This window comes from Suricata suricatta, chromosome 13 (assembly GCF_006229205.1).
Source record: "Suricata suricatta isolate VVHF042 chromosome 13, meerkat_22Aug2017_6uvM2_HiC, whole genome shotgun sequence".
Lineage (NCBI taxonomy): Eukaryota > Metazoa > Chordata > Mammalia > Carnivora > Herpestidae > Suricata > Suricata suricatta.
Window position 1 is genome coordinate 22,647,680 of NC_043712.1, and position 14,558 is coordinate 22,662,237.

Genomic DNA, 14,558 nt, shown 5'->3' on the forward strand with positions numbered 1-14,558 from the left:
GAATCTGAATTCGGCTCAGGTCATAATCTTGCAGTTCATGGGTTTGAGCCCCACATCGGGCTCTGGGCTGAGCGCTCAGAGCCTGGAGCCTGCTTCAGAGTCTGTATCTCCTTCTCTGCCCCTCCCCTGCATGTGCGTGCACGTGCTCGCTCACTCTCCTCTCAAAAATAATAAACAAACATTTAAAAAAAATCCTCAGAGAGAGCAGAATGAGGATTCTGGAAATTTCTAGGGAGAAAGAAAAATGATCTGGAGAATCACCAGTGTTTCCCCTCTACCCTCTCAGTCCCTATCACTAGGGGGACAAAAATGGTTTTAAATGTAATGAGTTATTTTTAGATAGACCAAACCATTACCTCTAAGAGATCAGGTTTTCTGGCTTTCAAAAGGAAACAGCATGCAGTTGGCTTAGATAGCAAGGATATAACAAGAAAATTCCACAGTAGCAAAACTCCCATGTGAATATAAGGCTGTCATCGTGGTAGCCCAGAAAACAGGACATGTGTGTCTGAGATGCTTTATTGTTCTGGACTGCCAGCAAGATACCAGTTACTTCTTTAACGTTAAAGATACCCAGGGCCCTAATGGCAGGTACAAGCACAGAGGACATGCTATCTGGAGCACGAGACAGCAACGTTTGTCTATGAGGGGTCAGAGAATAAATTATTTCAGGCTTTGCAGGCCACATGGTCTCTGTCATAACTATTCAACTGTGCTGTTATAACACGAAGCCAGCCCTAGATGACACAGAAAAGAATGAGAATGGCCCTGTTTGAATAAAACTTTATGCGTAGACGTTGAAATCTGAGCTTCACATAATTGTCACGTCATGAACTATTTCTTGAAAAACTGTTTTCCCAACCATTTACAATGTAACAACGGCATACTGCTCACGGGCCCTAAGAAAACAGACTGCAGGCCAGATTTGGCCTGAGGAGGACTTTTTGCTGACGCTTGGCCTGGACTGGAAATAGGAATTTCCATTTGTTCTTCATTCTGAAGCTGCTGTATAAAATGTATTGTCCTTGTTTCGCTGTGATTATGAAATCACACTAATAAAACTGATAAATGAGAAGACAAACAAACAAGACAAATAAAATCAACCATCAACGGCACTCTTGACCAAAATATCCAGGCTGGGAATCATCTGGTCGTGGCCGCTGCGCGACTCATTTGCCACATGCCATGAGGCCCCATCTTGCTCAACGCGGGATAAGATATACAGCTTGCTGAAGGCTAGCATTCCAGTGGTATTTTTAAACTCACTCAGTGTGAGCCATCTCCTTGTTTAGTCTTTTGCAGTTTTATATTATTCAAAGGTCAGAAGAGAGGGGATTGGGGGGGTCCTGGGAAACGTACCAATTTCTGAAATTCGGCTGTTCTCCTCCTTCCAACACACATTAGGTTATTTCACATTCTCCAGAAAAGATGTCTAGTGGCTTTCTTGAAAACACATTAATGTATTGATGAGCCACTCTTATCCTTCCAATATGCATCGTGTCTCCCTACAAGCATATTTCTATTTAAAACCAATGAGTATTGAGGTGCCTGATGGCTCAATCAGTTAAGCGTCCAACTCTTGATTTCAGCTCAAGTCATGATCTCGTGGTTTATGAGTTCGAGTCCTGCATCGGGCTCAGTCTGATGATGCAGAGCTTGCTTGGGATCCTCTCTCTCTCTTTCTGCCCTTCCCCCCCCCACCCCCGCCTTGCTTGCTTGCACGCTCTGTCTCTCAAATTAATAAATAAACTTACAAAAAAAGTCAATAAAACCAATCAGTATCTTCACACTCACAATGGAAGAGTGAAACACAGCCCTAGAAAAAGCAGGTTCTGAATCAGTGGTGACGGCAACATGTATATGAAGGTGATGGGGCTTGTCAGATAAAATACAGGGCGCCCAGTTAAATCTGAATTCCAAATAAATCGTCGTTTAGTATAAAAGTGTGTCCCGTGCAATGACCAGGCATCCTATATTTCTAGCTGCTAAATGTGATAACCCTGGGAGAGGGTAATGAGAGGGCCAGCCTGGAAAAGAAAGTAATTATTGGGGAAAAATAAGGATTTGTTATAGGTCTGGGAAGCATACTTGTTATGAAAGAGTCACGCACCAAAGACTGGGTAGGTTTCCTGTTCTGGTAAAGTCGGTGCAAAGTAGGACTACTTGCACGAACCATGAGATCATGACCTGAGCTGGAGTTGGACACTTAACCGACTGAGCCACCGGGGCACCCCAATACCAGGGCTTCCTGGGAGAGTACTGGAGGCTGACGGAACTGTCTGCATTCGGATGGTGCCGGTGCTCACACAAGTCTACACGTGTGCTGCAGTTCAGAGAAGATACATCAGAAAGGTCACATTTGCTCTCTTAATTTTCTTTTTTGAAAGCGGGCTCTCAGTTGTTATGTCTTACCGAGAACTCACGAGGTCACCCAGTAAGCTGCATAAGGAACTGACTGACATAGCAATCCGGACTCTAACCCAACACTAGGGCTTTCTTACAAGGTCCCCATCCCACGGGACCCTCGAAGGTTTCTGACAGGCCCACCCACCAATTTGCCCAACATGCCTAAACATAACTACATCTCACTTGGCTTCAAGCTGTAACACTACCACCACGTCACCTCCTCATAATCCCAGCAATTAAATAAAATGTGCTGTGAAAGGCAGCAGTGGAAAACTGGTGGCCCGGGGTGGGGGCTGGCGGGGAAGGAGGTGGGATGGGAAATGAATCCAGCCCACACTGTGTTAAAATCTCATTCTGTTTGGTTTGGCCCACATAGTGTTTAAAGTCATTGTGAACATTTAAACATCAACAGACTTCTTTCAAAAGCTAGATTCCCAGGTCCTCCTGAAAAAGCAGAAGATCCTGGGCGTGTATTCTCACAAAGTACCAATCAGCTAGGGTTGAATGCTGCCTGTCCCCCTGAGGAGCGCCAACCCCGGCCCCGCCCCCCCACCGGGTGACCACAATCTCAAGAGCTCAGTCACCATGTCAACCCGGCACCCATACACAGCTGGGTTTTTAATGCCAAGAATACGACAGGGTGTCTGGCTCGTGGGAAGCCTTCTGGACTTGGGAGACCCCTCTTCCCTCCCCCTAAAAAGAGCTACAGGATAAAGTTGCCATATTTTACTTGTTTTTAGAGCCCCAGGGTGTCCCAGCTCCCTATAGAGAAGGTGTTCCATGCCTGCCTGTCCACAGCTAAGCCAGTCTGCCTCCAGCTTTCCTCTGTGGACCCAGGCTTAGGACAGATGGAGAGCTGGAATCATCCAGAGGTAGTAGCAGCTGACATGTCCAGACAGAGCTGATGGTGGCAGTGGGGGAGGGCGGAGTAACTGAGCAACGGAAATTACTTTCTCTTTCGCCTCCTCCGTGGTGTCAGAGTGAGTCCTTTCTCTTCATTCTTCCCCATCAGATCCAATACTGATAGGCATCCATTATTTTCCCTCTGGCGTGAATAAGGATGGGGGTGATCAGGCCACCATGTCTTATTTCTAGTAGTTGGTGGCACTAGACAGTATATCCTATAGCGAGCCTCCAGACTCTGCCTTCTGACCCATCCCCACCACACTTGTCCCACCAATTGCTTAATACCCTTCAGCTTCCACTGCGAGTTTTATGTGATGAACAGCACTATGTATGGGACACACACGCCCAGACTTTACTGTTCACACACAAGGCTGCCTGGATAGCGCCTGGTCAAGAGAAATGGGGACCTCAGAGGGTTGACTCGTCACCATCCCACAGTGTGTTTCTGTCCGCCTAGATGAGCAGGATTTCCTTTCAGGGTCACTACTTAAATTCAAACTTTTCAGATTTTTTTTTAACTGATCCTTTTTTTCCAGCTTTATTGAAGTATGATGGACAGGTAAGAATTGTATATATTTACAGTGTACAACATGATGTTTTGATATATACAATCATTGTGAAATAATTATCACAATCAAGGTAATTAATATATTCATTGTCTCACATAGCTGCCATGTGTGTGTGCATGTGTGTGTGTGTGTGTGTGTGTGTGTGTGTGTGTGTGATGTTAACACATGAGATCTACTCTCTTAGCAAATTTCAAGTACATAACACATGATTATTAGCTGTGGTCACCATGCTGTACATGAGGTCTTCCGAACTTACTCATCTTCTAACTCAAAGTCATATCTTTCGATCAATACTCCCTTTGCTCCCATCTCCCAGCCCCTTGTAAAAGCCATTCCACTCTGCATTACTAGAAGTTTGACTTGTTTTAGATTTCATAGATAAGTGAGATCATACAGTTATCTGCCTTTCTGCATCTGGCTCATTTCACTCAGCACAATGCCTTCAAGGTCCATCCATGTTGTCACAAATGGCAGAATTTTCTTCTTTTTAAAGGCTGAATAATATGCTGTTGTGATATAAACCACAGTTCATTTATCCATTCATCTGTCAGTGGACACCTAGGTCATTTCCATATCTTGGGCACAGAGAAGAATGCTGCCGTGATGTAAGTGAGAATAATTCTCAAGCAAGCGATTTTACTTCCTCTAGCCATGTACCCAGAAGTTGGATTGCTGGACCACATGGTAGTCGTATTTTTAATTTCTTGAGGAACTGCTCTATTCCTTTCCACTTTACAGACTTACATGCCTCATCGTCCCACTGGAACAAGGAGATTTTGAACCGCTTCCCACCCCATTAGAGGCGGCAGGTCATATCAGCCCAAGTTGACAAGTCAGGCCATAGAAACTCAGTGTTTGGAGCAACCAGGAGCCCCGGAGAAGGCTGTATGTCCCTTGGCCAAGAAGCACCTCTCACAGACCTCAGCCTCTCTATCATGTCACACATGGGACACACATACTATCAGAGCAGCCCGAACCCTAAATCCCTGGGTGGTAGTTACTGGCCTCAAAGTGATTGCCATTTTTTGCTCAAACTCTGAGAAAGAAGATCCCCTGCTTACCACCAAAGGGGTTAAGTTTTCAAGCATATGTTTTTCTCTTAAGAATAACGTTTTTTTTTTCTAACCCTCAAAGTTTTAAATTTCAGCTCTGAGTTTAAAAATAAAGCGAATACTCAGATGACTGGTTATAATTTAGAAGAAGGGGGCGGAATCCCACCCACCTAGTCCATAAACCAGGATAATTCAGCAAAATAGTAAGGGCAGGGTTTACAAATGCCTCGAAGACATTTGGTAGTGCACAGACTGTCACAAGCCCAGAAGCCCACAGGGTAATGAAACAGGCTGCAGGGCAGAGGTGGGTGGGGAACCACGGGCAGGAAGATGTGTTCTGAGGTCTGGCCTACAGCCTTTTCATCAACAACCAGGGCTTTTACCTTGGGGACACATGGGGTGTTTCTTCTCCTTGCCATCTTGTGCAAGGGAAAGGTACCAGGTGCCCTTTTCCCATCTTCTGGTTAAGCTCGTGTGATGTCACAAAAGCACTGACCCTGGAGTCAAAGATAACCGCAGAGCATTTCCCTAGATGTTCAAGCAATGTGTAAACAGGCTGTCAGCTGTCTTTGTCTGTCTGCCTATGTGTCATGTATGTAATCATCTCCTTTGGAAGATTTTAATTCAACGAGAAACTAATGGAAAAGATTGACCTACGAATTAGCCAAGGCACATGTACCTCCAACACACACCACCCCACACAGTCTTCTCTTCTGCTGGCATTTCCTGTCAGAAATAGGTCTCAGCTGTGCATCTTCTCCCAAACCCACAGCACTCATGTGCAAACTTTCCTCTCCAAAGTACCCTGCGGTGGGCGGCCGTTACCCACAATCCGTCCATGTTCTCTTGGGCTTCGTCCTGCATGGCGTGGCCGCTGTGCATTATGTTTTAAGTCAGGGCAGAGTCTGGATGAGGCCAAATCCTTCTGCACGTGACGGGTTGGTTCAAACCACGGATGCTACAAGTAAGGGCGAGGGAAGCTTGGGGGACATCTGCGAGAATAAACTCCTCTCTGATATGCCAGTGACAAGCCATCCCTGTGTACACACAGACTGGCTCAGGAGAAACAACCACCATCGACTCAATGAGCCCCAGTTGCGGCTCATCCTGGCATCCTGTCAGAGTTGCCCACGTGAGAAGCAGCTGCACGAGGACCTGGGCGTGAGGGCCAGAGAGGCTGCCCCCAGACCTGATCACCTGGCCCGCTGCGGGACCTCTACAGGGGAACATCTACAGCGCATGTCTCAGGCCTCGCGCTGGACGGCTGGATATCTGTCCTACTGCATGACTTGGTGTCTCACTGAGGGGCCCCCCGTGTGAATTTTGTAGCCCACACTTTTAACCAACGAATCCCAGGCATCCCCTTCAAAAAGGTGTCTTCAAGTGACCGACAGACAGAAATTCCACTCTCCTTAAATCAACTAAAACAACTACCCAAAAAAGACCTCCTCCATTTTGGTCTTTTGTTCTATCTCGCCTCTTGTAGATATCCACACCTCACAAACTCCTGGACGTGTCCCAGTGGGCACGGGGCACTGAACAAGACCCAGACCACGACCTTCCTTCTCCGTTAATCTAGCCCCTCACCGGAGATTCTCCACTTGCACCCCCAGGATGGCAGCTGCAGCTGGGAAGGCATCACTTGGGGGCTTGTTAGAAATGCAAAGTCTCAGGCCCCGCCCTATGCCTACGGGATCAAACCCCTGGGAGTGGGATCCAGCAACCCGTGTTTGAAGGAGCTCTTGTTCAAATTTGAGAACCACCGCTCTACACCTTACCTGGCAAACTGTCTATGTTCAATGGCAGTTGCCGCTATGTTCAATGGCAGTTTTAAGTCCAGCTGGGTCTCCCTCGATTGTTTATTACCTGAAGCTGATAATCACTTGAAATCATCTAAACACCCTAATACCTTGATATATGTGAGAGGCTCAGATTTGTATACTTTGTTCCTAAAGATTCTTCTGTAGCAGGAATTTCCCACATCAAGATACTGATTGTGTACAACTTTTCTGTTAATTTTGAAAGAGGAACCACTCACCAAGATGTGAATATTCTGGGTTATAATAATGTCAATGATTACAAGAGCTCACTTAAGAGATACAGTAAATATGCACTATTTTTCCAACGGTCCAAATATTTGGACGCCAAACTCACAAAGGTAAAAAGGCACCTTGATTTTGTAACCTTATGAAGCACCGAGGGGATGCTGGTAATAAATACTACTTCTACAATATTCTTAAGAAATCTAAATAAGTCCAAGCATAAGAAAAGCACATTGTTAAGTTCAGAGTTCTACCTACATCTGGAGATCACCTGAGGTAGACCTGTTGACCCAAAGGAATTTTGTTGGATTTTTAAAAAGTTTTGAAACTAGTTCTTTTTTAAATGAAAGGTCTCACATTTTCAAAAAGGAGATTCCCTACTTCTTGTGAGAATGAGTTGATGTGACAACATAAATTCCACATTCCCACATGGTATAAGTTTACTGTATCATAACTGCAAAGTGGCATCTGCTTTCCAGGTCCTCATGATGGCCCACTCAGTCTGGGTCATTCCTTTATGTCAGCTGTTAGCCCTTGGAGCTTTTAAACTTGCAACTCCTATCCACTATAACCAATCCTTTTCATTACTATTAGTATCCCCCCACATCAGAAATGCTCAGTAGTCATGATATTCACCTGAAATTTCCCAGTTTGGCTAAAATGTTGAAGTTAATAGGATTCATCGTTCACTCTTTGTGCCCATTTTCTGTTTAAAGATCCATGAGTTACGATTTGTTGATTCACATACAGAGAACTTTCACATACAGAGAACTCTGTTCACAAACAGAGAACTTTGAGTGCTTTCTATACCCTTGCTCTGGGTATTTCCCATGAAATTTCTCAAATAACCTTCATGGCAATTTCAGGAGGTAGGTATTATCATTATCCCCTCTTACAGATGAGGAAACCAAGAGACGCTGAGGACATAAGATAGTAATAGAAAAGCCAGGACTTGAGCCAAGGTTTTAGGATACAAGAATCCCTGCTCATTACTCGCCAGGCCATGTGAGTCACTGCTAGCCCAGGGGACCACTGTCCACTGTCTCCATGCATCATTGCCCATTTGCTGTCTCAATCAATGCCACACCACATGATGACCGATGTCACACCACATAATGATCACTGTCACGCGAGCTGAACACTCCCAAAGGGATCAGTGATGAAATGCGGGTAGTTCAAAGGAACAGCAACAGGGGTCCCAAAAGTGTTGGGCAGCCCCAAAGAAAGGCAGAAGCATCAATACGGAGCCCTGGTTTCCCCTAAATATTGACAAATCATACTCCACAAGCCCGCCTGCTTGGCTTTACTAAAGATGGCTTTTAATGAAGGCCGCTATATTTCTCAGGGCCAGTAGAACTGCTCTTCGTCCAAAGAGGCAAATGCCTGAATACTCAGGGGTCCACATAAGTGGCCAGAGAGGTGTATGACCCGGGCATATGTCTGTGTAAGGCTTCCCTTGGCACCCTCGGACCTGGCAAAGACCCTAAACGAGTCCAGAGTGGCACCTATCTCCTGGGTGGCCCCGCAGACTCTGTTGGGGTGAACGCCTCCTCAGAACCAATATCCAAAGCAAACCATCGATTAGGTTTGAAATTTTAGAAGCACGGCATCACCCATGTTTCTGAGATGGAGGAAGACAACAGGAGAGTGGGCAGGGTCTTCGGTTCTTTTTTCCTTTGCTATTACCTGCCAATGACAGAAATTCACAAGGGACATGTACGGGATGGTCCCTGCAAGAATCCAATTTTTTTCTTTTTACTTCAGGGTTTGGGCTTTGAGTGTCCACACCCTCTGAGGGTCCCTGGCTTGGGAAGTTGGTCTGGGTGGGGTCAGAGGTAAATGGCAGAAAGGCCTTCTTCCCAGGCTTGCAGACCAACCGAAGTGGCCCGGAGCAAAAGCAGGCTGACTGTGCCCCTTTGCCCTTCATTCCACACTTTAACCCTTATCGCTTCACAGCAAGAAGAGGCATGGACATAATAACCCAAGGAAATGCCATAAGGGTTTCTCTGCAAGTGCAGGACACACATGGCTAAGTCACCCACCTACATCCGGGCCTTCTTGGGACAGAGAACGGGATCAGGTGGGAGCCACAGGGCCACTAGCTGCGCGCTCATGTGAAAGTCTCAAGAGGCGAGGAGCCCAAAGTGAGATCCCCAAAAGGGCAGATTCCACAGAGGCACTTCGAGGCCCACATGTCTTCAAGCTCAGCCCTCTCCTCCTGACCATGGGACTCTGGCTCAGAAGGATCCTTGTGGCAGCTTCCCCGCCCCCCCTCCAATCAGGGCACCCCTGCAAGCTAGATGTGCCACAAACACAAGGGACCAGGATTCAGGAGGGACTAGCCTTACCACATCTCTCCCCCATCTCCCTGGGTGGGCTTGGACACTGCTGTGTACTCACTTGTCAGTGCACAGTAAACCCTGTAAGACCTGCTCCACACAGCTTAGAATTAAGGCAACACACACAGGTTTTTGTAAATCACGTATGAAAGCAAAAGACCATTTTAATTATTCCACAGAGTGGGTTCTTATTAAGTGAGAAAATCCTCTAAAAAGCATGTGTAGGTTGGGTAGGCCTTTCACATTTTCAGCACAAGCAACATGCTCATGTTGGTCCCTGGTACAGGCCCGAGGCCTTGTCCCTATGGCTCTGAGGGCTTTGGCCCAAGATGACCTCTGCAACATTTAGTTCTCTTCCCGCAGGCGCAAGGAAGACTGTCTTCCCCCCAGATGCACAGACAGAACAACATCCTCTCCCAAAGCTGATTTCCATTGAGACACAGTAACTTCTTCCCCAAGGGAGTGTTACTCATTCCGTCAGAACTCACATCAGATATCTCCACGCACTGGAACCCAGCCGGGAAGGCTCTCAAAAGGATGTGGGCCTCCTGGTTTGCCTTGGCCTTTCCCGGCGCTACTGAACCCCAGTGCTCCTCCCTCGCCGCCTCACACTGAGGCTGTTGGAACCGCCTGCACAGTGTGCTCATAGGAAAAGCAGAAGACAGGCCACCCTCCTGGGGGTACCAATTCAGGGCAGTAGTCAGCACAGGGGCTCCAGGGTCCTGAAGTGTGGGTTCAAATCCTGGCTTTGACACTACTCTGTTAATGTTGGCTCTTTACCTATAAAATATGGGTAAATACAGTAGTTCCTACCTCATCAGTTTATTCGCATTAAATGACATAATGTGTGTTAAAATGCACTTTAGTCTTATTATCGAGTTTGTGCCTTTAGCTACTGACTTGACTCCTATATGCTGTTGACTTTCCCCTTCTCATATTAATAGTTCCAAATAGGGGCGCCTGGGTGGCTCAGTTGGTTAAGTGTCCGGCTTCGGCTCAGGTCATGATCTCACCATTCATGGGACTCGCATGATCTCACCACTTGTGGGTTTGAGCCCCGCGTCAGGCTCTGTGCTGACAGCTAGCTCAGAGCCTGGAGCCTGCTTCAGATTCTGTATCTCCCTCTCTCTCTGACCCTCCCCTGCTCACGCTGTCTCTCTCTGTCTCTCAAAAATAAATAAAAAACATAAAAATAAAAATAAAAAAACAGATCCAAATACATAATAAACAAACTAACAATAAACAAATAAATAAATAGCTCCTGCTAACTGGGAAGGTGATTATACTTTATTTTGCCCAGTCTTTAGGACTTGCTCCAATGTCTCCTGTCTGGAGAATAGTCCAGAGCTCCTTTGAGGTTGGTTCACCTGCTTGACATGAGTGCTCATTTGCATATGCATTCCTGGCACTACCCAGTAACTGTTTATGTGTGTTTCTCCGTTAGACATTTTTTAAATGTTTTTTTTTTAATTTATTTTTGAGAGACAGAGAGAGACAGCACGAGCAGGGAGGGTCAGAGAGAGAGGGAGATACAAAATCTGACGTAGGCTCCAGGCTCTGAGCTACCTGTCAGCACAGAGCCCGACACGGAGCTCAAACCCACTAATGGTGAGATCATGACCTGAGCCGAAGCCTGACGCTTAACCGACTGAGCCACCCAGGCGCCCCTCCATTAGACTTTTTAAAAAAATTTTTTTAATGTTTATTTATTTTTGAGAGACAGAGACAGAGACTGAGCAGGGAGGGGCAGAGAAAGAGGGAAACAGAATCTGAAGCAGGCTCCAGGCTCTGAGCTGTCAGCACAGAGCCACATGGGGCTTGAACCTACCAACTGTGAGATCATGACCTGAGCCAAAGTCGGACGCTTAACTGACTGAGCCTCCCAAGTGCCCCAAGACTATTAACAACTTAAGGTTTAACAAAACAAAACAGGTCACACAGTACCTTGTTGAATAGATAACATTCAATAAATGGCAAGTGTACTCTTATTCCAAGAGTTATTATTCACATTGATTCTGCTACTGAGCCAGTTTGCTGTCTCCTAAAATTACGGCTTTGGGAGTGTTCCTAAAGATGGAAGGATGCCTGGGAGTAGAGACAGTTGTCAAAGATGGACTTCTTCTGGCAGGATGTAGAATGAGACTTGATTGATTAGGCTCTGGATTCAACTGGAAAAATCAATTAAAATACCACAATCTCTGAGTACTTTATTCTCTAGTGGGTTAAAAAAAAATCCCAGAGGACCATGTAACAAACAGGTCACAGGACATTTGTCTTTCAGGATGTAAGTGTATAAAAGGTATTATCTTCCATCTGATGGCTGAGACTTGACAGTGCCTTCCCAGAGGAGGCGCTCTGTGAGCACTTGCTAACGGACGGATGGATGAATCCCTGAGTGACAGTTCTGCACCTGCGTCTGGGGCAGCTGGAAGAACCGACGCTGGGCACAGCCCTGGCCTTTAGTTAGAATTAAAGGGAAAATTTTTAAAGGCTGTTCAGACTCTTCCTGCTTCGGAGGTTTTGCTTCTAACCCCCACAGGACAGGGCAGCACTGCAGACAGGAAGTGGGGGCTCTGCCTCAACACCATCCAGGGACAACCACATGCCAGGAACTTCACCTGCATCAGACCTAACCCTCACAACCAGCCAATGAGGTAGAACTCATGAGCTCATTTTACAGATGAAAGAACAGTGGTCCAGGCTAACGACTGCCCAAGACTCTACAGACGAGAATCCTCATCTATCTGCTCTGCCTCTTGGAGAGCACCCCAATTCGTGAAGAGGGAGGGGCTTATGCTCTTCCCCTTTGACATCTCCAGACATACTTCAGGAGCGCTAGTCTCTGGAAGCAGGCTTGCGAGCTCCCGAGGGCCCCCTGAGAACTCTAGGAAGGTGGCGGAGAGAGGCACGGTTTTCCGAACTTGGAGAGGGTGCGCGAGGCCAAAGCATAGCATAGAATGATTTACTGGTATGGCTCAAGACCCGCTGCCCCCTCCCTTTTCTTAAGTCTCTCGTTCTCCCTTTCCCTCTCTCTCTCTCTTTCACACACACACACACACACACACACACACACACACACACAGAGTCATTTCACTGTTAGAGTATCCGAACTAATAACAACTCACGCATTAATTGAGTCTGTACTCATGAGAATCATCAACATCCTCCTAAGTACAGGACAAACTCAATTCCACAAGTGAATACACAAAAGTATTTGTGTGTCTACTTATCATATACTCCAAAGAATTCCAAACAACTGGCTAGATCTTTCTTGAAAATCCACTTGGCCCCTGCTGGGATTACCCCACCCCATTTGGAAAGGGGTGGCCCCAGTGTGAGCTCCTACTGGCTCCCTCTTCAGAGAGCAAGACCTTTCACAGAGCTCAGCTGTTCCTTAGGCATCCAGTAAAGCTTGGTCACGCAAAAGCAGAAAATGTGACAACTGTTGGAAACCTTCCCACAGCCTATGGGAGCAACTGAATGTTCTCTGGAGCAGTCACTTCATAGACGGTTAAAGCAGCCTATTATTCAGTTTATATAAAACACCCACCAGCTACATGGCACCAATAACTGAATATCTCCATTCTTACCAAGTTCACGACACACTGGCCACACTGCCTTGCCACTAGCTTTAGAAACCATAGACAACTTCATTAACCATCAAGATACACAGGCACAGAGGGAAAGGGAAAGGGGGAAAAAGAAAGTTTTCCTGAGTTCTGAAGGACCAAGTTCAAAGATTGCCCAACAGGCAAAAAAAACAAAAAACAAAAAACAACCCATAGCATTTCAACAATGCCAACAAATGTCCCTCTCACTTCAGTGGTAAAATCCCCAAGACATTTCAGATTTGAAGTCATTGATAAAGAGGTTCCCAGTGCTACAGACACCATATCAAATGCATCTTTTAAAGAGAAGGGCCTGTGTGCCTTTTCCGTACGAAGAATTTGTCCAAAGGATTTTGAAAACAGTTTAATATACTTTGCTTCCAAAACATTACACACCATTTCTCCAACAAATTTATATGTGTTCCCAGAGAACTCCTAGACCCGCCCCCCAAAACACGGTACTTAGGTAGAAGACCGTCTGGAGATTCTTTTATGCCAATATGCTAACAGACCTTCTCTTTTAATTGTTATTATTTCATGTAGCAGCAGTAATCATTCCCTCATCTGCAAAGGAAATATATAATCCAGCTGCGGTGGCTCCAGAGAAAATACCACATCTGTGGATCATTGGCAACACCGTGCCAAGACTGCTCAAATCTACACAGTCCCAGAAAGTTCTTTTATACTCAAGATGCACGAGGGTACACTTTTCTGAAAGTGCATGTAAACTTTGCCAAAACTGGCTGGGCCTTTGTATGGCTGAAAATAGTTTTCAGATTATCCACCCCCTTAAGAAGGATGCTCTCTTGGAATACTATGCCCAGGACCCCGTTGTTAGAAGGAGTCCCCAGATCCCGCCAGGAGGAAGGCTTGTCAATATCAAACAGCACAGAGGAAATTAACGCCCCGGCTTCAGGGAGAAGGGTCTACCCTTGGCGGGCAGTGGGGCTGACTACTGGTTTCCCACTTAGGAGACTGGATGGCTTCCGCAGGAAGGGTGGCAGCCACCGTTCCGGTGTCCGTTCTCTCGGTTCTCCTGGGTATGCAGTCAGAGTAGTGCAGAGCACTGGGTGAGCATATTCCAGGAATCGCCGCCCCCCCCCCCTCCCGAGCCCACCCCCATGCGTCTGTTTGGTCTTTTCCCAAAACCCAGTAGCAAGCATCTTATTTCTAAGCCAATCTTCCACATTCAAATCCCCAGCCCAAAGCGCGCCCTGGGGGGTTCTGGCTTCAGACGTATAAAAAGAAAAGGCAGCGTAGCTGAGCCTTGACAGACTTCTATCCCCCAAACGCGTGCCCTGTGGCTACTGTGCTGGAACGTAGATGGCCCCAAAGCACTCGGGGTCCCCTTCCATCCCAGACAATAGAGCAAGAAAATAAAATGAAAGTGGACTTACTGCTATGGCTTGCAGCCTTTCCTTGTGCAATTCCGCCTCTGCCATCCTGGAGAAGGGCACACAGGGAGGGGGGAAAAAAGAAAGAAAAACAAAACACACGCTGTAGTCACCAGAGGAAATAGATGGGCACCCCGAGGGGCTGCGCTAGAAGCCCGGGGAGAGCCGAGGGGCGGCCGGGGATCCGCTCGGGGGTGGCGGGCAGAGCTGCGCGCACGGCTGGCTCGCCCCGGCTCAGCCTC

The 14,558-nt window shown here is 46.8% G+C and overlaps 1 protein-coding gene across 3 annotated transcripts in view; it reads right to left on the reverse strand.

Annotated features, from left to right (window-relative positions):
• PALM2-AKAP2 (PALM2-AKAP2 fusion) overlaps positions 1-14,558 on the reverse strand; it is a 322,809-nt gene that overhangs the window by 307,902 nt on the left and 349 nt on the right. For all 3 annotated transcript variants that reach the window (XM_029919383.1, XM_029919385.1, XM_029919384.1), the window contains exon 2: positions 14,320-14,365. In XM_029919383.1, coding sequence (XP_029775243.1) covers positions 14,320-14,364 — 45 coding nt within the window. In that variant the 5' untranslated portion in view covers position 14,365. The remainder of the gene's footprint in view (positions 1-14,319; positions 14,366-14,558) is intronic.